Genomic DNA, 24823 nt, shown 5'->3' with positions numbered 1-24823 from the left:
TTTAGAGTCCTTTGAAACTCCGTTGAAAAAAACTGTTAAGTGTTGAGTTAAGTATTAAATGTTGGGCTCTATTAAAGTCCATTAAAATGCGAAAAATCCTGCAATGTTTTCCTCAAAAAACATAATTTCTTCTCAACTGAACAAAGAAAGACATCAACATTTTGGATGACATGGTGGTGAGTAAATTATCTGGCTTTTTCTTTTAAGAAAATTGACTATTCCTTTAAGTAAAAAATCTCAATATTTTTGGCTCTTGATAAGGTTTCTCATGGTGCTGCTGGCTTTAGTCTTGCAGTTTCTCATTATTTTATTTTCATTTAGTTAAGTTTCTGTAAAGCTGGATGTGTTTTGTTAAAAGCACTCCACAAATGAATTGAATTTAGGCAAGTGTTTTTCCTGATTGATTCTCTTCTCTTGGTTATAAAGCTGCACATGTAATACTGACTTATCAAAGCTCTGATGTAATGTTTTGTCATGTTATACTCCTGCACACTGTAGCTTATAATAACAACCTGTACGCCATCAATTTGTAGGCATCATAATGTTTAAACTTATCTGCAGATGCTTGATTGGAACTGAATGTAATTTAATGGCTGGATTTGAGGACAGATTTTAAGAGTTTATTATGATTGAACGTTTATTTGGTAGTGTTGCTGCTTTAAAACGTTTACTACGCAACACTTTATGAATGAAGTGAAAATGTCAGTGAATAATCTCTCTCTCTCTCTCTCTCTTTCTCTCCGTCAGCTCCTGCAAACGCTCAAATTGTGCATTCTGGACAGGCGTGTGTGGTGAAAGAGGACAACATCAGTGAAAGAATTTACACCATAAGAGAAGGAGACACATTAGTCCTGCAGTGTCTGGTCAAGGGCCATCCACGGCCACAGGTGAACACAAACAAACAACACATCACAAACACTGGGGCCAAAAAAATGTGTGTCTCTGTATATTTTCTAATACTGTAAGACTCTTATGTAGGTGCTTCACAATGCCATAGAACCATTTTTGGCTAAGGAACCAATAACATCCAAATCCTTTCTGTTTAAAGGGGACATTTCACAAGACTTTCTTAAGATGAAAAATAAATATCTGGTGTTCCCAGAGTACCTATGTGAAGTTCTAGCTTAAAATATCATATAGATAATTTATTATAACATGTTAAAATTGCCACTTTGTAGGTGTGACCAAAAATGTGCCGTTTTTGGGTGTGTCCTTTTAAAATGCAAATGAGCTGATCTCTGCACTAAATGGCAGTGCCTTGGTTGGATAGTGCAGATTAGGGGGCGATATTAACCCCTTCTGACATCACAAAGGGAGCCATATTTCAATTTGACTTATTTTTCACATGCTTGCAGAGAATGGTTTACCTTTTTCATAGATAGAAGCACTGAGGACCCAATTATAGCACCTAAACATGGAAAAAGTCAGATTCATGTCCCCTTTAACAAAATATTCTTTGTATTGGAAAAAGCTTCTTTAGATTATATAATGGTATGAAGAAATGGTTCTTCCAAGAACCTTTAACTAAATAGTTCTTTGAGGAACCAGAAAGGGTTCAGGGTTTCCCGCAAAAAATTTGTTAGTTAAGGTGGTAGTGTTGGACGGGTTGGCGGGCCGAGGGCGTGATAATCAAATGGGCGTCATGATGAAAATTAAAATATTTTAATAAAATAAATAAATAAAATATATCTTTTTAAAACACTCAAATAAAACTTCATTTTGAAGAAACTATGACATAAAATGAACACATACTAGATTATTAATGAATTTTTTTTTACCTCTAACGGGAATAGCTGCGTGATGAAGTGAAACTAAAGGGTTAATAAACACAAACTATGACAGACAGTGACAGTCCGGACCACGTCTTTCTCATTTCGGCCGTGTGGCGCGCATCCCCACTCGCGGTTTGAAGCGCGTACGCGCTATTCTCCGAGATGCACTTGACGGCCTTTTGTGCAGTGAATTATTCTTTTTTTGGACGATCTAGTAAAGGTGGTAGGGTTTCCAAGCTTAGGCGGGCCGCCTTAACTGAAATATGCTGCGGGAAACCCTGGGGTTCTTCTATGACCCTGTGTGACCCTGGACCACAAAAGTCAAGAGGGTACATTTTGTTAAATTGCGATTTATATATAATCTGAAAGTTATAAATAAGCTTTCAATTGATGTATGGTTTGTTAGGATAGGACCATATTTAGCTGAGATACAACTATTTGAAAATCTGGAATCTGAGGTTGCCAAAAAATCCAAATATTGAGAAGATCGCCTCTAAAGTTGTCCAAATGAAGTCCTTAGAAACTGCATACACTAAGAAAAATAAAGTTTTGATATACTTATGGTAGTAAAATGTACAAAATATACCTTCATGGAACGTGATATTTACATCATATCCTTATAAAAGCAAAATCGATAATTTTAAGCCTTACATTATAATTTTGGCTATTGCTTCAAAGATAACCGTGCGACTTAAAGGGACTCTGCACTTTTTTTGAAAATATGCTAATTTTCCAGCTCCCCTAGAGCTAAACATTAGATTTTTACCGTTTTGGAATCCATTCAGCTGATCTCCGGGTCTGGCGCTAACACTTTTAGCATAGCTTAGCACAATCCATTGAATCTGATTAGACCATTAGCATCGTGCTAAAAAATAATTAAAGAGTTTGGATATTTTTCCTATTTAAAACTCGAATCTTCTGTAGTTACACCGTGTACTAAGTACGATGGGAAATTAAAAGTTGTGATTTTCTAGTCAGATATGGCTAGGAACTATATTCTCAAACTGGTGTAATAATCAAGGATTTGCTGCTGTAACATGGCTACAGCAGGCGTAGTGATATTATGCACACTGCCTGGAAAATAGTCCCATTGGTAACTTTCTTATTACGCCACATTATGTGGTCCAGGGTCACAGATATGGTATACTTTACTTTAATATATTCATATATATTACAATTCTACATAAACATAATATTTGCACATGTAAACACTTTTGATACTTTGATTTTACCAATGAACACAATTGTCTGATAAAAGACGAAGTGTAAGTCACCTGACAATGAAATCATTTGTTGAAGTGTATAAGAAACGAGTCAGAGACTGGAATGTGTTGGTGGAAATCTCAGCTTTGTGGTTCAAGCAATAAGGTTTGATTCTTTTGGCAGTCGAGCTCTCCACAACATGACCTGTCTGATATCTGTATTCACTGTTCCTGAGACAAGTATACTTGTAATATGTGTTATATAAGGTAAGCGTGAGCTGATAACAGTAGGAGGTGTGAAAGTGTGACTCCCACAGGCGCTCTGTCCACTTCTATCAGATCACTTATTAAAGACCCTCATGTGCACACACGACCTCCCAAATACCCGTCTATATATTAGCCGTAATGTTGCACCCAATCTAAATTCCATCAGTTTGCATTGCTGAACTTCTCAGAATAAGGAAGTTTTTATACTAAACCATAATAACCATGACAATTTTCATTAAAAATGTCAGGGCATTGGAATGGCTTCATATCGGAGAATAATATAAGTGAATGTAGTCAGACAGCTAATGAGAACATTACTGCACATGCAATTGACTGTTGCCTGCCGTGCAAGGGTTTTCTGAGGTTACTACTAGATTGTGTGCATGTGTTTGTGTATCTTTCTTGCTCATGCATTGAATGTATATCAGTATGTTTGGCCCTCCAAACTGATATGTGGTTGTATATGAAGGTCAGTGTGTGTGCAATCTAAATAAAGTTTTATTGCAATATGTACAATACAGATGTAGGTTTGATTTGTATCTGCATGTGAATCCAAAAGGTTTATTTGAAAGAATACCGGGTGTATAGGTGCAAACCAGGTATGTTCAGCTAACCTTGAACATCAAAAAGTCAAAATCTGAGTGGTAAAGTCGTGGTCTGCATTATATTATTGAGTGAAGTGACGAGTGAGCAGCTGCTCTCTATACAATTTCATAGATGATGCAGAAATCTGTTGTTTGCACGTGGATGCTGAAAGGAAGAAAGAGGCTTTGTTTTAAATTACATCACTTGCCAGAAATTGTAAGTGCTTTGTATGGTTTTTGTAATAACTCCAAATATTAATTGCATTAATGTTGACATTTGGCTGTAATGTGAGCATATATGAGCATGTGAGTGATTTGCTTAATAAGTGAAGTGTTTGTTAAATAAGTGAATCTATAACTTTGTGGTAACATTCAATCGGATGTTTTTCCATGCTGTATTACAATGCAGATTAGTCAGTTATTGATTTCAGGTAATTTCAGGAACCTTGCACTTTTCCGCAATTAGGAAACTTCTCAAAAACACCCACAGGTTATGTTTTATATCCAAGTCAAAGGAAGGTGGTCAGTTTAATCGCTAGAACAATATTTCAAAATATATAAAAAATGGTCAAAAAATATATTTGCTAAAATATAATTTGTAATATGTTTACAAAAATATGTTTTTCACAGATTTATTTTTTGGCCTTTTTTGTATATTTTGAAATATATTTGAAACATTTTAAAGCATTAAAAATATATATTTAGCCTTCCATATACACTAGTCAACATTTGAAGTGGATCAAAACCTTTACTAAAAGTTGTCTTCAAACCAATACCCAATACCCGTTTTTGTCTTAGGACGACTTTGATAAATGTTTTTGATCCACTTCAAATGTTGACTAGTATATTTCAATCCAAGGAAATATATTCACGTCACACTACAAAAAATGATTTTCAAGAAAAAATATTCTAGTATTTCAGTAAAAAATATCTAAAAATTCTTAAATTAAGATGCTTTTTCTTGATGAGCAAAAGGACCCAATAAAATAAGTCTAGTTTTTAGACCAAAATATCAAATTTAAGTGCTTTTGTGCATAACACAAGCAAAACAAATCTGCCAATGGGGTAAGCAAATTTTTCTTGAATTTAATGTTTACGAAAAATGTTCACAATTTTTTTGCTTACCCCATTAGCACTTAAATTTGATATTTTTGGCCTAAAAACTAGACTTATTTTCTTGGGTTGTTTTGCTCATCAAGAAAAAGCATCTTAAGAATTTTTAGATATTTTCACTGAAAACAAGACAAAAATACTAAGAATTTTTTTTTTGAAAAACATTTTATGCAGTGCACATTGGAAAAAAAACTTTGTTTATGTTACAAAACCTGTAAACATAACTGAAACATAATTAAAAAACATAAGTAAAAAGGTTAAAATTAAATAAATTTTGAACTTCAAAAATATACTTGAACTTGTATTTAGCATATATTTAAAATAGATTTAAGCAAAGAATAGATTTTTTGCCATATGGGATGTAAAATTAGAAATTTATTTGCTTGCCCTTGGAAAATATATAAAGGTTACAACTCAATATATTTCTAAATTCAAAATGATACTCAATTGAGCATAACTTTCTACAAAATTTATTTAGCACATATTTAAAATATTTTGACCAGAGAATTGTTTTTTTGCCTTATGGGTGTGAAGGAAGGTTTGGCAGCCGATCTCCAGATAACATTGTATATAATATATAGTATATATTTTACACGGTAACGTTAGCCCAGTGTAGTTTTTTATACGCTTTAGCCATAATAAATTAAGGTACTCTTCTCTACTCTAAAAGGACTTTGTTGTTTTTGATTCATTGCGTAAGTTTACCAGAAGTTACGTTTGTTTCATGAAAGCCGTTTGTTTATGTTGTTCTCCTGAAACGTCTATATTTTGTCATGTATGTTCACTGGGAATCAAACCCATGATCTTTTTCTTCTATTGCAATGCTTTACCTATTGAGCTACAGTACAGGAGCATTGATGTCAGTGTAACGGCGCATTCACACAGGGCGTAAGCGTTAACGCTTAACGGAAGGCTTGTCTGAAGCGTGGCCAACAGCCAATCACAGTGGCCGCGACACATGCTCCATTCTTCAATAAACGTAATTGGCTGGCTCTGTCTAGGTAATTTGCATAAGCAATCTGATTGGCTGACGCACGCGTTGCCGCTTGAAAAGTTGAGAAATGTTCAACTTCTGCCGCGAGCAACGGCACTGACGCGGCGCTGACGGATCCACAATTCAGTTCGGCAACGCATGATGTCACCCATTAAAAGTGAATGGGAAGCGTTAACGCTTACGCCCCGTGTGAATGCGCCGTAAGGGGCGATATGGACAAAGTCGCGCTGTGAGTTTGTGTGCTGCATCCCATTGGGAGTTTAAAGTTTCTGCATTGGTATTTTGCAACTAGAAGCATGATACTGTGTTCCCCCCTCGTTTCATGTTTTTTTTCCTCATTTTTGATTAACAGAGAGGCAGTAAAGGTCAGCTGTCTTCATGATGATGTGTTCTGCTGTCAGAGTCCAATCACAAACACAACATGACCATCACACTTTCAACCATTAGTTGATTTTTAATCCAGTTATTTTTGAATTTATTGAAAGGATAGCCCCTTGAGATGTAGCATCTCATTTTCAAGGGGGTCCCATCTCATTTTCAAGGGGGTCCCAAAGTTATGGGCTGTGAGTGGTTCAAAAGGCTTGTACACCCTTTGGGAGACGTTGACAGTACTGCCATACAGAGGCGAATATACTGTACGTACCGTCTACCATCGGTCACATCTCATAATGTTTGTTAAAAATACCACATCTAATACATCTCAAGAGCCATGCAATCGAGTTCATTTTGTTCTTTTCTCGTTTGTATTATTGATTTATATACATTGGCTGTTGGTTAGATGGCACAAGAACTGTCTTTATAAATGCATTTGATTGGATCAGATGAACCTGACGCCAGTCTGATTATACAAGACTCTGAATAGTCCACTAGTTGTTCAGGCACCTCACAGACTGGTTGATTTGAGAAATGTGTAGTTTGGCACATGCCTAATATGTAAGAATGGACTGATTCTTGAAAAGGCAGTTAAATAAATCGATAGCAATCGCATCTCATCTCTGTTACTCAGTTTTCGTCTTTGATCGTATCCAGTTGGGCTATGTGCTTGAGTTGTGAGGGCTGATGATTAAGGACAATGAGTCTTATGGAGTGTCTATCTGATTTTTATCAGGACAGATTGTTTACCTTCTTTCTGATGATTGGACTAAAAGCAGTCATGTTGTGATAAGAGTGACCAATCTGACCACTCTTGCACTTTCTTTATCTCTTGTTTTTAGTGAACACTATCAAAAGCAGAAAATGAACATATTTTTATCAAAAGAAATTGCGTTAACGGGATAATTCACCCAAATATCAAAATTTATTTACAGTCAAGCCATCCTCAATGTATATAACTTTTTGCAGACAAACACAATCAGAGTTATATTTATAATGGTAGTAAATGGTGCTTCTGATTTTAAGTACCAAAAGTCGAAAAGTAATCCACATGGCTTTAGGGGGTTAATAAAGGCCTTCTGAGGGCAATTGAAGCAATTTTGTAAGAAAAAAAAATATTATTTAAAACATTACGAACTAAGAACACAAGAAAGTGCATTTCCAGTGTATGATGTAGGACAGGGGTCGGCAACAGGCGGCCCGCGGGCCAACAGTGGCCCGCCAGCAATATTTTCTGGCCCGCAGGAAATTTCTGGAAGTTCGTTTTTTTATCAGACTATTTTACAATAACAGTTTACAAAAATTGCCCCGTGTATCATTCATTTGTTTTTTCAAATCAAAAACAAAAAGAAAATAAAGACAAACGACTTGTTTTTCTATTATTTATTTCCTGAACTAAAATCAAACGACTCGTTTTCCGAATTTGCGCTCAGATCAAAAATAGAAAAATGAATGAAAACGGGTTTGGACACATTTTAATTGAACACCTTAGCAGACATATACCAATGAAATAATTTTAAACAGAGCAGGTACTATCAGATTACATTTTAATAATGGTTTTAAATGCTTTCCTATAAGTCTCATTCGCTTACAGTCTGACTTTTGAACTTTTTTCATTATTATTTATTCACGTATTACACATTGATAAATCATTTTTATTACCTGATAAAAAAATATTTGCACTAAATGCTGCACAAAACTCTTCCTCTAGCCCAGAGGTCCCCAACCACCGGGTCGCGACCCAGTACGGGTCGTGGACAAGTTGCCACCGGGTCGCAAGAAAAAAAATGTGTATAATGGCTTTTAGAAACCACTACAAAATATGATAAAAAAAATAAACTCTTTTACTGCAGTAATATTTTAACGAATACACTTTTAACGTAGATTTGAAAGGAAACATTATTAAGACTCTAAAAAAATGAAAGTAATCCGCCAAAATATGGTTTTACATGTCTATTAAATAAAGCCATTATTAATGTTCCTAAAGCATAGTTCTTTGATCTTTGCCTCCTTTTAAAACGTTATACATTTGGCAAATGAGGATTTTCAGCAATTGGTTTGATCAGCAACTCCGCAGCCAACAATGGTTTCGGTTTATGCTGGTAAGAAATTTGAGTGAGGGGCTTTGTCCTATTTAATTTATTATTTATATTTCATTATTTTTTCTGTGACATTTTTTTCTCTGCTGACAGTAAAATGTTAAAATAATATTTATATTGGCACGAACACAATTTTTGTATAGCATTTATAATTGTTATAGCTACTTTATCTCTCTCTTTTCGTTAGAGACATTTGAATGTGAGATTCTGGAAACAAGATGTAACGTTAAGTTTTTTCGGGAAATGAAGCGGGTGAACAGAGTGTATTTTAAGCGGTTTACTGAATAGAACCTTGTGGGAGCTGGACAACAAAACAGTCCAGCGCAGATCTCCTTAAACCTTAGGTGTGTATGTGTGTGTCCCGAATAAAGATTAATTAAAAAAAGGAATAAAGTTCAAAAGTCACGGACCCATAACCATGTTTTAGCAAATTTTAATGCCGTCTTTCGTCTTTTAAATAGGAAATAAAGACAATGTTTCTTGACACAAGATCAGATAACCTATACTAGGCTAATTCAAAATAAGATACGTAAGTGTGGCAACAGCAGCTGGCCCGCCATCTACTGGCTAAAAAAAATATTGGCCCGCGGCCAAAGTTACTTGCCGACCCCTGATGTAGGATGTAGCTTACGAGACATAGCATACGAGATACGAGTTGTAGCATACGAGATGTAGCATACGAGATGTAGCATACGAGATGTAGCATACGAGACGTAGCGTACGAAAAATTCACATTTTAGGTTTCTATTTCGTCAATGGCGTATGTTATGATCTCTGCACTTCCGTGTTCATCACTATGCTCGTAGCTATGTCCTACCTCATACGCTGGATATGTATTGTCTTGTGAACGTGCGTTGGTCATTACCGGAAGCTAGTTACTTTAGTTTGTAAAATTTAAATTCTGATATTTTTTTACAAAATCACATTGAGTCCCCTCAGATGGCCTTTTTAACTTTTTAGCCGTGTGGAATACTTTTGTGAAGGATGGATGGACTTTATTGGGCTTCAAAACAGAGGCACCATTTAGTACCATTATAAAGCTTGGAACAGCCAGGGAATTTTCTAATCTAACTCTGATTGTGTTTGTCTGAATAAAGATAATCATATACATTGAGGATGACTTGAGGGTGATTAAATCATGGGGTAATTTTTATTTTTGGGTGAACTATCCATTTAAAGGGACACTTTTTTTTAAAAATACGCTCATTTCCAGCTCCCACAGAGATAAACATTTGATTTTTACCGTTTTTGAATAAAGTCAGCTGATCTCCGTGTCTGACGGTACCACTTTTAGCTTAGCACAATCGATTGAATCTGATTAGACCATAAGCTTCGCGCTCAAAAATAACCAAAGAGTTTCAATACTTTCCCTATTTAAAACTTGACTCTTCTGTAGTTACATCGTGTACTAAGACCGACGGAAAATTAAAAGTTGTGATTTTCTAGGCAGATATGGCCAGGAACTATACTCTCATTCTGGTGTAATAATCAGTGACTTTGCTGCCGTAACATGGCTGCAGCAGGCGGAATGATATTACGCAGCGCCAGAAAAGAGTTTCGATACTTTCCCTATTTAAAACTTGACTCTTCTGTAGTTACATTGTGTACTAAAACCGATGGAAAATTATAAGTTGCGATTTTCTAGGCAGATATAGCTAGGAACTATACTCTCATTCCGGCGTAATAATCAAGGACTTTGCTGCCGTAACATGGCTGCAGGAGGCGCAATGATATAAAGCAGCGCCTGAGAATAGTCCCTTTGGTAACTTTCAAAAGCAGACATGCTTTTTTCGGGCTTTAAATAATGGCGCAAATACCAGTCATAACACAAGCGCAAACATTAGTAAATCGTGTTGCATGAATCATTTAAATAATCTCCTCTCAAAAATTTTGTGTCTGAAAGGAAAACTCCTAGAAATGCATATGCAATAAGGTCAGTCACAAAAAGAACAAAACCAAACCTTTTCAACGTTAATTATCCACTGCACGTCTTTAGGAAATCCTGTCATGTGTGTTGCTTGTGTTTTTAAAATGTGTTTGTTGCGTCATGTGAACCATGTGCATCAAGTGTTTTGTCAAAATAAGTGCCTGCTGCACACGTGTCAAAACCATTTATGATAAAAGAGATTACGCTTGTTTACACTTATGTTCACCAATTACACGCAACACACTACCTTAACAGTCAACTCTGATTACGCATGAGATTATGTGAGTATCTAGCAAACGTAAGTGTCTCTTTTATCATAAACCCTTTAGACGCGTCTGCAGCAGGCACGTGATGCACATAGGTTCACTCAACGCGCAGAACACATATTTTGAAATTACAAACCACGCACATGAGGGCCTACAAGCATGTTGTGACAAACTTCGCATCAACTCCCTCAAAAAAGGGAGGCAACGGCACCACTGCCCTATATGTACTATATCCACTGCCTTCGAGAAACTTGACAAATCCCATGTAAACACAGTTTTCTGCATAGCCGGTTTATTGATTTTTAAATGTAAACGCATGAAAACAGGTTTCTATAAAAAGCAATAAGTAGTTATCCACTTATTCTGTGCATTCACTGAGTGTTTATATCTCTTTTGTTAAGAAGTCTGTAGTAGGCACATGTAAGATGTGCGTAAGGTCATTGGGAAGGTCTGGTGTAGTATATCTGCTTCACGCTGCTAGCGGTTCACATCCTATAGCATTTCTGTGACATGGACGCTTTCGGCTAAATGCGCAGTCTTTAGTAACACAATATCGCTTTAAATGGCCTTTCTGAAAGAGATCCTGCTCAGCACATTATTTATTCATACTGCTGGTCACTGCAACCTTGGGCCTCGATCAGAGCGCGAAGAACAAAGACCGGCAAAAAAAGCCCAAAAGAGAATATTGGAGAAGTTTGAGATGAGGCAGGCGAGAGGATAGGAGGGGTCGTCTGGGTTTGGTTTCTGTCCTTGATAGTTCAGATGTGAAGAATCGATACAGTTCTGAAAACAGAAAGATCAGATGGCAAAAAACATCTCTGATGAAGATGCACAAGGTCGAGAGAGAGAGAGAGAGAGAGAGAGAGAGAGAGAGAGAGAGAGAGAGAGAGAGAGAGAGAGAGAGAGAGAGAGAGAGAGAGAGAGAGAGAGAGAGAGAGAGAGAGAGAGAGAGAGAGAGAGAGAGAGAGAGAGAGAGGCAGGTGAGGAGAAAGGTTGTAGGTTGGACACATTGGACAATCTGTTCAAGATTTCTTTCCTTACCCCATTGGCAGATTTTTTGCTTGTTTTATGCACAAAATCACTTAAATTTATATATTTTTGGTCTTAAAACTAGACTTATTTTCTTGGGTCGTTTTGCTCATCAGGAAAAAGCATCTTAATTTAAGGATTTGTAGATATTTTTACTGAAAACGAGACAAAAATACTAAGATTTCTTTTTCTTGAAAATCATTTTTTGCAGTGTAAATTCAAGAAAAATTCAAGAAAAATGTGCTTACCCCAGTGGCAGATTTTTTTTGCTTGTTTTATGCACAAAATCACTTAAATTTTATATTTTCGGTCTAAAAACTAGACTTATTTTCTTGAGTCATTTTGCTCATCAAGAAAAAGCATCTGAATTTAAGAATTTTTAGATATTTTTACTGAAAACGAGACAAAAATACTAAGATTTCTTTTTCTTGAAAATCATTTTTTGCAGTGTAAATTCAAGAAAAATTCAAGAAAAATGTGCTTACCCCAGTGGCAGATTTTTTTGCTTGTTTTATGCACAAAATCACTTAAATTGTATATTTTCGGTCTAAAAACTAGACTTTTTTTCTTGGGTCATATTGCTCATCAAGAAAAAGCATCTGAATTGAAGAATTTTTAGATATTTTTACTGAAAACGAGACAAAAATACTAAGATTTTTTTGTAGTGTAAATTCAAGAAAAATTCAAGAAAAATTTGCTTACCCCATTGGCAGATTTATTTTATTAGATTTTATTTTCTTGAAAACAAGACAAAAATATTAAGACATTTTTTTCTTGAAAAAATTTTTTTTGCAGTGTATTTTACAATTTCCATCATGGTTCTTACTTGTATTGACAAATTAAGTTGGGGCAGGACATGGGTGACGGGTTTATCCCTACTTTTTAAAATACCCTGTTGTGAGTCAAAGAAGGGGTAAACGTTTGGCTGGTTATGTTTGCTACTTTGCCTTTGCTATTAGATTCAGTAACTAATCCATTACTGTATGTATGCAAAGAGTATTCTTCCCCATAGACTGCCATTTAAAAGCTATTTTCAATAATAAATTGTTTTTTGCTTTTAAAATCATAAAATATGCTGCTCGGGATAGCGCTGTTTACTTTAAGAATATTACGCCACCTAATTAATATTCATAAGCCAAACTAATAAGGATTACACTGTGGCCCCCACCCCATTTTTAGATCATTCTTACGCCCCTGGTATGAAGAAAGAGAGGAAACGGCATAGAGGATAAAGGAAAATGAACTGTAGGCCAGATGAAGGGGAGAGACACACAGAGCAGAAGGAATATTAAAGCAGGGTGAGTAAAGCCCCCAGTGGTGGAGTGTTCCAGAAACTGAGCTTTTTATTGGCACCTCAGTGTGCACTGCATCTAAATGCATTACACCAGACGGCTTCGCACAGAAGCGCTGTTTAACAGCCTCTGATTGGCCACGAGAGAGAATGAATTAGAGGAGGAGGGAGAGACGAGAATGTTTTAAATTGTAACAGATGTCTCACTGTACCTTTGGTGATTGGGAAGAGGGGAGATGGCTCGGTCAGAAGTGTTTGATGTTTGAAAAGATAATGCAACTCTTATAAAAGGTTTATTAATATTAAAGACTCCTTCCTGCTGTATGGTTTCGTAAGGAACCTTTAACATCCCCATCATACACCCTGCGCAATGCGGTGCAATGCAGCGCAATGCGCGATGCAAGTGTTTTTTGCTAGTTTCAGCCCAATGCAGTTATCTTTTTCACGTCCAGTGTCACATTGTTTAGATAGCAAATGAGCACCCATGAGCATGCTGGCTTAAAAACGAGGTGTGTTCAGGCGTATTGTTGGCGTGTTGCTATTTTGAGGCAACTAAAATAGACTACGCCATTAACCAACTAAAACCTGGCAGAAGAGCTGAACACCTGTAGCTTGGAAAGTAAGCAGATTTTTTGCTTTTAAAAATTGCAAATATATATTGCATTTATTTAGATTTTTAAATGCTACCCCACGGATTTATTGTAGATGATGACTTTGTACCTCTGGATATGGTGAGATGAGAACCTTTTTTAAGTAATATTTTTTCAAATAATCACAGCGCTGTCCCAGTGCTGAAATCTACACATTTGTAAAACCTTAATCCCTGTTTGTTACAAATAAAGTATTTTTAGGGGTTCCGCACACCAAAACTTTTAAACACGGCTGAAAACGCCTGGAGAACATCGAATGCCAGCTGTTTCTCAGCTGTGTGCCAGCTTTCTTTAGCTGAGCACTTTGGTAGCTCTGATACTTCAGCTGCAAGCCGGTTGGTGGCTGTGGTAATGTCCCGCCCCTCCTCCACTGTGATTGGATGGCCGTGTGAGAACTGACATTGACGAGCGGAGCTTTTCACTCAAAGTTTAATATTTTTCAACTTTCAGCGCTCAGCGTTGAGCGCGGAAAAATCGCAGAGCGCCGGTTTGTAGTGCGGAAGAAAATTGCTAGCTGCTGGCTTATTTGAGAAACGCCGAGCTTCCATTGAAAACAATTGAAAACATGCGCCGGCCGCGGGTATAAAAGATTTGGTGTGCACGCCCCCTTACTTATGCAGACCTTTTTTTTTTAGCATATTTGTAATTGATTCTCATAAAAACCTTTTTAAAACCACAAATAATCCTTACAATGAATAAAACACAATGCAATTTTTAACATCAATCTTAACTCATTTGCCGCCAGCCATTTTTTGAAAAGTTGCCCGCCAGCATTTTTTTGTGATTTTCATAAAAATGGCATAAAATGCCTTTCTCCTAAAAATATATAAACATACAAATATATCAAATGAAAGAACAGACCCCCAGCTTTCAAATAAACAAGCAAACAAAGAAACAAACAAAACAGGAAAAAACTTTCATGCTATCTATATTTTTTTCTCTGCTTCAAACTCTTAAATATGGGTACTTGTTTTTAAAAATAAATTTTTAACAAAAAGCTGAAAAAATAGCATTACTTATTCCGAGAACAGGACCAACACTTTTAGACTGTGTGCCAGGCGCACAAACCATTTATCATGTCGTTAAACTAGCAAAAGTGGATTCGGACACACCCTAACTGCCATGCCATCCCATGCGCCATGCACTTTAAACTATGCGCTTAGATCATTAAAATAGAACCTTAAGTTTTGAAAGAAATGTTTTTATAAGTAGCTCTTTTAAGAACCGGAATAAGTAGCTCTTTTAAGAACTGAACCTCTTACTTTGGTTCTTTGCAGAAACAAAAATCGTTCTTGTATATAACACTAAAAATGTAAATAACACTAAAAATACAGGTGCTACAAAAGGTTCTTGACAACAATCCCATAGAAGAACCCTTTTTGGTTCCTCAGAGAACCGTTCAGTCAAGAACCATTATAATCTAATGAACCTTTTATGATACAGAAATGTATAAAAGATTTCTTATGGAACCGTTCAGGTTCTTCTATGGCATCGTAAAGCATCTTTATTTTTAAAGTGCAACAGCATGTTTAATAATGCTTCTTTTAAAAGTAAACCCTTTTGCGACGTGTGTTCCCTATTTCAAGTAGATGAAATCCAAACCTCGTTAAGCTATGTCATTAACTTGACCTTTCCCCATCAAATTACCACTTCAGCGTGCAGTTCATATTTCATTCTGTTATTGGTTCTCTGTATGCATTGGTCAGCACTGGTCATCATCACCATCATCTACCTATAACTTAACTAATACACTTTGAGCTGACAACGCCAAGTGTACGAGTTCAGTTCCCAGAGTATATATTTCTATATTTATGCATTTGGCAGATGCTTTTATCCAAAGCCACTTACAGTGCATTACAACATATAAATATTTTTTTAATTAACGTGTGTTCCCTGGGTTCAAACCCATGGGCCCTCATTCATCAAAAGTGCGTACGCCAAATTTCCAGCGTACACCTGGCGTACACCCAAAACCACGGTGACTTTGAGATTTATCAATATGGACGTTGGCGTATGGCAGGCTCAAATCCTACGCCAGCTCAGGAGGTGGTGTACGCACATTTTGAGTTAGTGCAGAAATGCGCAAATATATCCTAACACCACAAAACGCACTGACAAACTAAAATATGATATATTATGACCCACTGTAAAAAAAACTAAAACATAGTAATTATAAACTTCAGTGTTTATTTTTGTGCAACATGTACTTCAATGTTTTATTTGTGAGACTTTACCGAAGCATTTGATTTGTATGCATATGTATTCCTTCAGTTGAGATCCTGGGCGCTTTACCTGACGTTTCAGGGTGTGAGCGGCGCGGAGCCTTGAGCGGTGCGGTAATATTACCATCAAAGCGATCCTCTAAAAATTCTGCTCGCTCAGCACCGCTCGTTGAACCCAGAACGCCCTTTGAAAATTTGCTAGTTCGAGAATCTGTAAAAACGTCTAGCAATAAGTTATGGAATTCAAGCCTTATACATAAATCAATGTAAAGTAAAAATCAAAGTTAAGATTGGACAGAAAGAAAACGTTGAAAGGAAGTGCGGAGAGACTAGTAAGCAAATATTCATCCTGGAATCTGAAGCGGCACATTGCAAGAAAGCACAAGGATGTGCTACAAAAACATGGTAATAATGCATCAAAAGGTAAGCTAGTTACATACTATTCGATAATAAATAAATAGCTACACTTGAATAGGTAAGGTAAAATGCTTGTGTTGAATGGAGCCATAAATCCGATCATGATGACATGCGGACAAAATCATGGCCACGAATTATCTTTTATGCTACATTATGGACACTTCTTTTTCTTATTTAGTCTAAAGTATGGCCATTAATTTAGAATTCGTTCCCAATATTCAACAGTTTGTTCCTTGGAATTAATTATTATAATATTTCGTAATTACTATTACAATTATTATTACTTCAAATTATGAATTAGCCAAGTAAAACATGTGGATGTCGTGGAAACAAATTTTTAATTTGAATTATATACGGAGCTCCGTATCAAACTGGATCTATATAGCTAACAAACAACTGTATGTAAATACAGAAAAACACACTACAAAAGTTACTTCATCATTTTAAAATATTATTTTAAAAAAACTTAACCGAACCATTAAGCAGACATATAATTTAGATGTTGACAACAGTAAATAATAAAAATAATAATAAATAATTATTCTTCTAAATATCAATTAAGCGTCATTAATAAAAAAATAACAATAAAAATATTACAAAACGTCATGCAATTATGAATGTGTCTTTAATCCCGCTCTTTAAACTCCCAAATAAAACAATTCTGTTTCTTTCCACTTCCCCGGTTTCTCTTCTTTGCCGTCTTTCGTGTGTCAATGGCGTAAAATGAGGGCGTGGGGGAGGCGGAGACTTGAATTTATATGGGCGTGTTATTCTAATGACTATCGTTTTCAGCCGCGGCATTTATGAAGGTTAGATATTGCTTACACCTGAATTTCAGAGGTACGCACAGCTTCATAAATCAGGCAGTGAGAGGAGTGTAAGCATAATCTTACGCCAACATATACGCCCATTTCTACGCAAGAATGATAAATGAGGGCCATGATCCGTGGTTCAACATAATGGTAGATGTAAACCTTTAAATTAACTTTATATTCAAGAATATAGCGTAACTTCAATCTTTTTTGTCTTTTAATGATTGGAGGTTGTAATGCATGCTTTTATTATGTCCAGATTGGACTAATGTAATTCATTATATTTTGGTATTTCTCATGCATCACTTTCACACCTGCAGTTGGTTCAGAATGCTGCTACTAGGCTTTTAAGAGGAACTAGGAAATTTGAACATCAGTTTGAGCATCTCTTCATAGGCTTCCAGTCAAATTTAGGACTCAGTATAAGCTGCTACTATTTGTTTTTAAGGACGTAAATGGACTGGTACCAGACTGGTGATTTTAGTGATCTTCTCCAGCAACATACTTCTTCTAGGTCTGTACGATTTGGACAAAGATTTCAACTAGTTGTCCACAAGTCTCGATTAAAATCAAAAGGAGTCTGGACCTTCAATTCAATTCAATTTTTATTTATATAGCGCTTTTCACAAGTTAATTGTTGCAAAGCAGCTTTACATGAGTAGATGTAGAGGAGAACATTGAAAGAACATCAATACATAGTATAAGAAGTAGAATATAGCGGCTAAGGATAAAAAACCATGTAAGTGAGCATATTAATAATGTAACGTATACAGTAAAGTGCTAAGTTAAGCCAAAGTTGGCTGACTCTCCCTGGGACTAAAAAAAACCCCTAGGAGAAAACCCAATGGGAAAAAATCCTAGAAGGACAAAAAACCCTAGGGAGAAATTAATATTTATATTTATAATATATAGACACGGTAGGGATAGGAAGCGTGTAAGCGGATTAAACTGGTTCAGCCGGTTGCCGTTGGTCGCGCATCGGTTGGGCGTCACGTTGAAGGACAGCCAGTAGATCAGTGGTGCGATGACCTTCACAGCAACAGGAACTGGGTCTGTTTGTCTCATTGTCCTCAGGGTCGAGGACGAGACAGGGAGACAAAAACAGAATTCTATTAGCGTAGGGGCCGTTCGCATGTAATGCAAGTGTCATACATTATAGTGGTTTAATTCAGCTCGGTTCCAGACAGGCTAACTATTGCGGCAAGAGTAAATTACCCGTATGAGGTATGTGAGTGCTTTGTGCTTTCTCAGTTCCTCGTTTTTTAAATAATTTAACTCTCCATGTCAGATCTTGTGCTACTATTGATGCATTTGATGGCTTATTTGTACTCTATTGCATTTGATGCAGACAATTTTTTTTATTGTGTTTTATACATTTTTAGATTATATCTGTCTATTATGTAAAGCACTTTGGTCAACTTTTGTTCTTTTTAAATGTGCTATACAAATAAATAAACCTGAACCTGACTTTGAAAGCTGAGCAGTGTCTGTATGAGGAAACTGACTCACGATTATTGCAAGTTTTGCATTTTTCACATGGTAGATATATGATCATCATCACTGTGGTTCAGATACCTCTTCCAGTTATTGCTCGCTCAAATTGATCCAAAGGAAACTGAATCTCTCCTCCGGGGCTGTGTGACGGGGACTCATTGCTCAGTATTTAATGACATAAATGATGTTGATGCATTGAAAATCTCACTGTTGGACACAGATTCCTGTTTGTGAACTTGACTTTCTGTACGTGAAGGTCAGCCAGATATGAGCATAATATCTGGTCCACAATACCTCCCACTTAAACTTCTACATAAAAGGATCAGCCACAGTTTATTTTTAGTCATCATTGAGAAGCGGTTCTGTCTGAAATCAGTCTTAAGTGGAGTTATGCTCAAGGACATTTTGTTAACTCGCGTGTCTCAAACAAAACTCCAGAATATCTTTCATACATTCAGTGCCGTAGCCTTTGGCGAACCCAACAACTGGTTTTATGAGCAGACTGTGGGCGTGCAGTCTGAGGTATGAGATCATGATGGTTTGTGTACGGATCTTACATGACATCGTCTCAAAATCGTCTCAGAAAGTCGTGTAAACACCTTTTTCTGAACTTCCACTGTTGGTTTATCTTCGTCTGCCCAAACATTGAGTGCTATGAGTCGCTGAAAGTTGTTGAAAAGTAAGACAGGGAAATATAAAAGATCAAACACATTACAACTTTATAAGTGAACTGCATGCCAGACTTTAACTACAGCTACTGTATATAAAACATATGCCAATATAGTCAGTACAGTGATTTAAATTTATAGTGTACTTGTAGCTCAACTGAGTAGCATTACATTAGCAGTGCAAACATCATGGGTTTAATCCTAAGGGAACACATATGTAAAAATGTATACCTTGTAATGCACTGGATAAAAGCTCCTGCCAAGTTTTTAATTCATTAATTGTGCTGCCATGCTGTGTTATTCTGTCAGCTTGTTTGTAGAGAGGTGAACAGATTTGAGATGAACATCATCAGGCCACTAAAAGCACTGCGTTGCCTTTGAAAAAATGTGCACAAAACTTTAGCTTTATTTTTTAAAATGTCGACAAAAGCTATTGTGAAATGATAGCTTTTTCATTAAGCAATGTCATGTGACTAAAACATTGTGGGTTAAAAGTTGTGAACGAAAGTAGGAAATTAAGTTGTTCACTCAGGTTTCGGACACCACTACAAAATGGCGGGCGCCAAAAATAGTGCACTAAATAGGAGTTAGGAAGTGGTTTCGGACACAAAACAGTCGACTCCTGAAACGCCCTTGCGGTATTTTTAAGTAGGGGAGAGCGGGGCACAACGCTTTTTGGTTTTGGCTCAATCATTCAAAAAATATTTAAGTTTGATTTATTATGTTTTTACACAAGCAACCCACACATCTCTGCTACAAATGACCATTTGAAGTTTGTTTCTAGTATTTACCATTCATGGACAATTACACCAAATGCGACAAGTCCAAACGTTACAACTTACCCCAAAGGTGGTGATAATTGTAACAGGCAGGGGGTAGAGATGCACGGATGGGCTATTACTGTATTTCATCCGCAACCGCATCACAAAACTCATCATCCGTCTTCCATCCATCCACACCAACGTTTTTGACCAATTTTCAAAACCACACCTGCCCGTCATCCGCTGATTGGGTGATGCAAGGCGCTGCTAATGACAGCCGCGAGACTAAAGCTCTCAGAATATCAGCAGTGAACTCCGTCTCCGATCAGCGCATAGGGACAAAAATAAATTAATAGCCTAAATTAAATGCACAAATTACATAGCCTGCACTGGTGTCATCCTGATTTACCACTTTGTAAAACTTATTCCAGGCAACACTTTTCTGACCTTCTATTTCCTTTGTTTTTAATTCTCCTTTTTTGAGTTTGTCACGTACCTCCTTCGCATTGCCATCTTTGATAATAACAAGCAGTCGATCTGCATAGACCGACTAGCCATATTACTGCCTGATGAAAATTTGAGTATTTCAAAGTGTGCTCGATTTTTTGGATGTAGGTATAGTCAGATAACAATATTTAACAATGTATACATATATTTTTAATTTGATTGGTTCAACTGCCCACCACCCGCCCAAATTTAATTAAAATATTATTTTTCGTCAAGTAATCCGCCCGATCACCGCGGAGTCCGCGGCTGTAACCGTCAAACCAGAGGTGTAAAGTACTTGAGTAAATGTACTTCGTTACTGTACTTAAGTATTTTTTGGGCTACTTTGTACTTGTACTGAGTATCAAAAATATAGGCAACTTTTACTCTCTACTCAATTACATTTTTGATTGGGTATTTGTACTCTTTATACTCCACTACATTTGAAATGACACTTAACGTTACTCGCTACATTGTTTATTCGTCAAATAAAAACGAGACGAAAGTGTCAGAGGGTGATAATGGATAGAATCTGTGGTCGCGAGGTTACACGCACACACACAACTGAGGGACTTCATTTGGCGTGCGCAGAGCAATCGTATGAAATCAAAGTACTGCGAGAGCGAATCAAATGCATATGGAGAAGTCTGGTCTCACGGTACTTCGATGTCAAACACTGAATGGCTTGCGTTGAGCCACCGTAGCGGGACATCTGCGTGCTGCATATGTCATAAACTGTAGAGAAAAGTTCGCGTCTGGTCTGAGAGAAGAGATAAAGAGCAAACATATGGATGCATATCACATTTGCTTCAGTCAAGGGACCCTTTGTTAAACATGTGATGCTACAAACAAAACAAAAGTGATGCGCGATTGCAGGAGGGTCATCCCGCAACTCAAAGGCAAATGTTTATATACTCTGATGCTACTTTATCAGCTAACCTGAGCTGTTAAGTTTCATAACTTGATATAACTTACTATATAAGCCAAAATAAACCAGCGAGGTCCTGTACTGATTGCCCGAGTAACTTAAGTACATTATAAGATTGATAATAAGTGTACAATTTTACTGTCCTCACATTTAATCAAGTATGCTGTAATGTATTTACTGTAAAGAGGGATGCATGACGGAAGAAATGTAGTGCACTTAATGTGAGATAGTGGTGTTACGTACTACATGTGTTTACAATTAATCTTTCAAATGAACAACTTCACGTTTTTAATATGCATTATCATATTTCTGTTTTAGTTTACTGGAATTTTTTAATATTAAAATCATATCTTTTTTTAGGATAGGCCTATATAAGAATATTTGGTAACACTTTACAATAAGGTTCAGTAATTAACAGTAGTTAATGTATAACCAACTTGAACAAACCATGAGCAATACATTTGTTACATTATTTATTCATCTTTGTTAATGTTAGTTAATAAAAATTTAAGCTTTAATTGTTTGTTCATGTTAGTTCAGAGTGCATTAACTAATGTAAACAAGATTTTAATAAAGTATTAGTAATTGTTGAAATTAACATTAACAAAGATAAATAAATGCTGTATAAGTGCAGTTCATTATTAGTTCATGTTAACTAATGTAGCTAACTAATGTTAACTAATGAACCTTATTGTAAAGTGTTACCATATATTTATATCACAAAGTTAGGCTATATATTTTTCAGCATGGCACATTCAAGTACACAATGACACTAGACTAAAATTAAATGGGTTTAAATTTAATTTAATTTAGATTTCTAGACTAAAATCTCATGGCATTTAGTTGAATAAAATTAGACTAAAACTAAATCAATTCAGATGACAAAAATTTGACTAAAACTAAATTAAATTTTAGTCAAAAGACTATGACTATGTTTAATCTGTGTTTGTTCTGCCAGGTCAACATTTTGAGGTGTTTGATTTCTTTTCTATATTAGGAAATAAAACCTCATAAATAAACTTTCTTAGTTTTCACTCCCCAGACCTACAATGTCTCTTTGTGTTGAGGACTAGTGCATCTTTGAGCCAACATTCAGTACGAGTAAAAATACTTGAGTACTTTTAAATTGGGTTACTTTAATACTTTTACTCAAGTCGTATTTTAATTGGTGACTTGTAACTTGTAGTGGAGTAATTTTTACAGTAAGGAATTTGTACTTTTACTCAAGTATGGCTTTCAGCTACTCTTTACACCTCTGCGTCAAACGCTCATCTCTAGCAGGGGGTTAGTTGTAACACTTGCTAAAAATTAAGTTTGCAGGCAAATATTTCCATACTATTTTGTCTATATTCTTGATAGGGCTGCACGATTCCAGGAAAAATGATGATCACGATTGTTTTGCTCAAACTTTTGATCATGATTAGAAATCACGATCATTCTCTAAATGAAGGAACTTCTATTCACTTCAGTATTTTTATTACACTATACAGCCATGTATATTTTAGGCTATATATATTTTATATATTATAAAATATTTTATTGTTATGTAATATTCACAGCTCCCATTCTCTTCATTCCGCAAAATTCTGCATAGATTTTGCAAAAGAAATCAGCAGAAATAGCAAAAATAACTCTTTACACAGATTCAATAGTAGCTGATACTCTTACAGCAATTAAAGCAGTTCAGTTTGGTTTTAACTGTCCAAATAATTAAATATCTTTTATTTCTTACATTTTAGAGCATTTTGTGTTTGTTAAATTAAGGTTTTTGTTGATGACCAAGCGGTTAGCGGCCGACTGCAAGTTAACGACATGTTTGATCAATTGAGCCTCTTAAATTAAAACTTCACTTGCCTAAAATAACATTTATATAAAATATATATTTTCAGCATATAACAATGTTTGTTTAAATGTTTATTATCAACACACACTATTTTTAAAAAGTGGAGGCAGGCTGCTCTGTTGCTCGCAGTCGCGTCGGAGTGCAGAAAAATAATGAAAAGGGCTAGGCTATCCAAAACGAAACGAAATAAACAAACAAACAAGAAAAAATTACACAGCATTATTACATGACTACACGAAGAAGTTTTTTATAGATTGTGTCTTAGATGGTGTGTGCATAGATTATGCGCAGTATTTAAGGTTTTGATCCAGTCCTCCATTTATATTTTCCCCCGGTGCTGTGGGCGGAGACACTAAACACCTTTGCAACAGGTGCATTGTGAATGTATCTGTGTGAATAGCGGACTCGTGCGATAGGTTTAACGTCTTTCTTTTACAATCATCAATGGCTCAATGTTTCTTTTAATTAAATTGAAAAATATAAAAAGATGAAGAAGCCTAAAAATGGCAGAGGCCTGGCCTGCGTATCAACTGTGACGTTAAAATTGACCGAAACCCGACCAGAGGGGCATAAAAAGGCTGAAATGCAGGGCTCTAATATATACATCATGGATGGTCGGGGTTTTTTATGGTTGCGGCTTGTGTCTTCAGCTGTTAAAAATCTTGATATTTCACGTTTGGACGAAACAAAAGCACAGTTTGCAGAAGACTCGTAACTTACCTAATCAACATCACTCTCCTCAAATCCGAAACAATGAAGTATATGACCCTTTTCGGGAACAAATGTACGTATTTCTGCAATTTTTCTTGTTGCTCTGCCATTATGTTCGTTTAATATAAAGGACTGTAAATCTCGTGATGCAAACTTATAAAACAGCCCGCACTTGCAAATATCCACTCCGTATGCTCTGCCTCCGCCCGTATCAACACATTGCTTGATTCTAGACCGTCTGCTTTGTGCTTGGTCTTTACACATTAATTGCGACGATTGTCTTAAACTAATCGTGGGGCGCACATATCGTTATCATGATAAAAATACGATTAATCGTGCAGCCCTAATTCTTGAAGTGGATATTGTTTATATATCTGTCTATAATAGACAGGTATTCACACTGTATTCATTCATCCAGCCCTTTTCTAACAATAGTTCAATTATAAATTGATACAAATGTCTAAATATGTGAGAAAAAGCAGCACGATTATGACAAAAAACAATTTTACTATGTGATCCAGTCTGTAAAAACCATATTAAATTCTCCAAATCAAATTCTGAGATAATGAGCATCAAAGTCTGATTTTAGCCATTCATTTCATTATGATTTCAATCTTTGACGTGACCTTATTCCATCAATATTAAAAATATGAACAAAAATACATTTGAAACATGATTTTTGTTGGCAGCCAGCAATCATTCGTGTGTAGCCTATTTAAAACAACGGCAAGAATTACGCTAACGTTAGCGGTTTTCATATAGTAAGTGCTGAGGGGTTAGTTGTAACACAGCGTTACAATTAACCCCGCTGGGTCAAAATATTTTCAACCCCACTAAAAAAGTGGCTAAGAGCTGCAGGCATATTTCAAAACGATGTTATGTTTTAGTCAACAAGACACTGATTAATATGACATA

At 36.1% G+C, this 24823-nt stretch overlaps 1 protein-coding gene across 3 annotated transcripts in view; it reads left to right on the top strand.

Moving 5' to 3' along the window:
• mdga1 (MAM domain containing glycosylphosphatidylinositol anchor 1) overlaps positions 1 to 24823 on the top strand; it is a 297418-nt gene that overhangs the window by 73035 nt on the left and 199560 nt on the right. For all 3 annotated transcript variants that reach the window (XM_065296120.2, XM_065296119.2, XM_065296118.2), the window contains exon 3: positions 748 to 887. In XM_065296120.2, the coding sequence (XP_065152192.1) occupies positions 748 to 887 (140 nt within the window). The remainder of the gene's footprint in view (positions 1 to 747; positions 888 to 24823) is intronic.

Source organism: Paramisgurnus dabryanus, chromosome 20, assembly GCF_030506205.2.
Source record: "Paramisgurnus dabryanus chromosome 20, PD_genome_1.1, whole genome shotgun sequence".
NCBI classification, from domain to species: Eukaryota; Metazoa; Chordata; class Actinopteri; order Cypriniformes; family Cobitidae; genus Paramisgurnus; species Paramisgurnus dabryanus.
The sequence above is the reverse complement of the archived record's forward strand: the minus strand, read 5'-3'. Positions and strand labels throughout refer to the sequence as shown.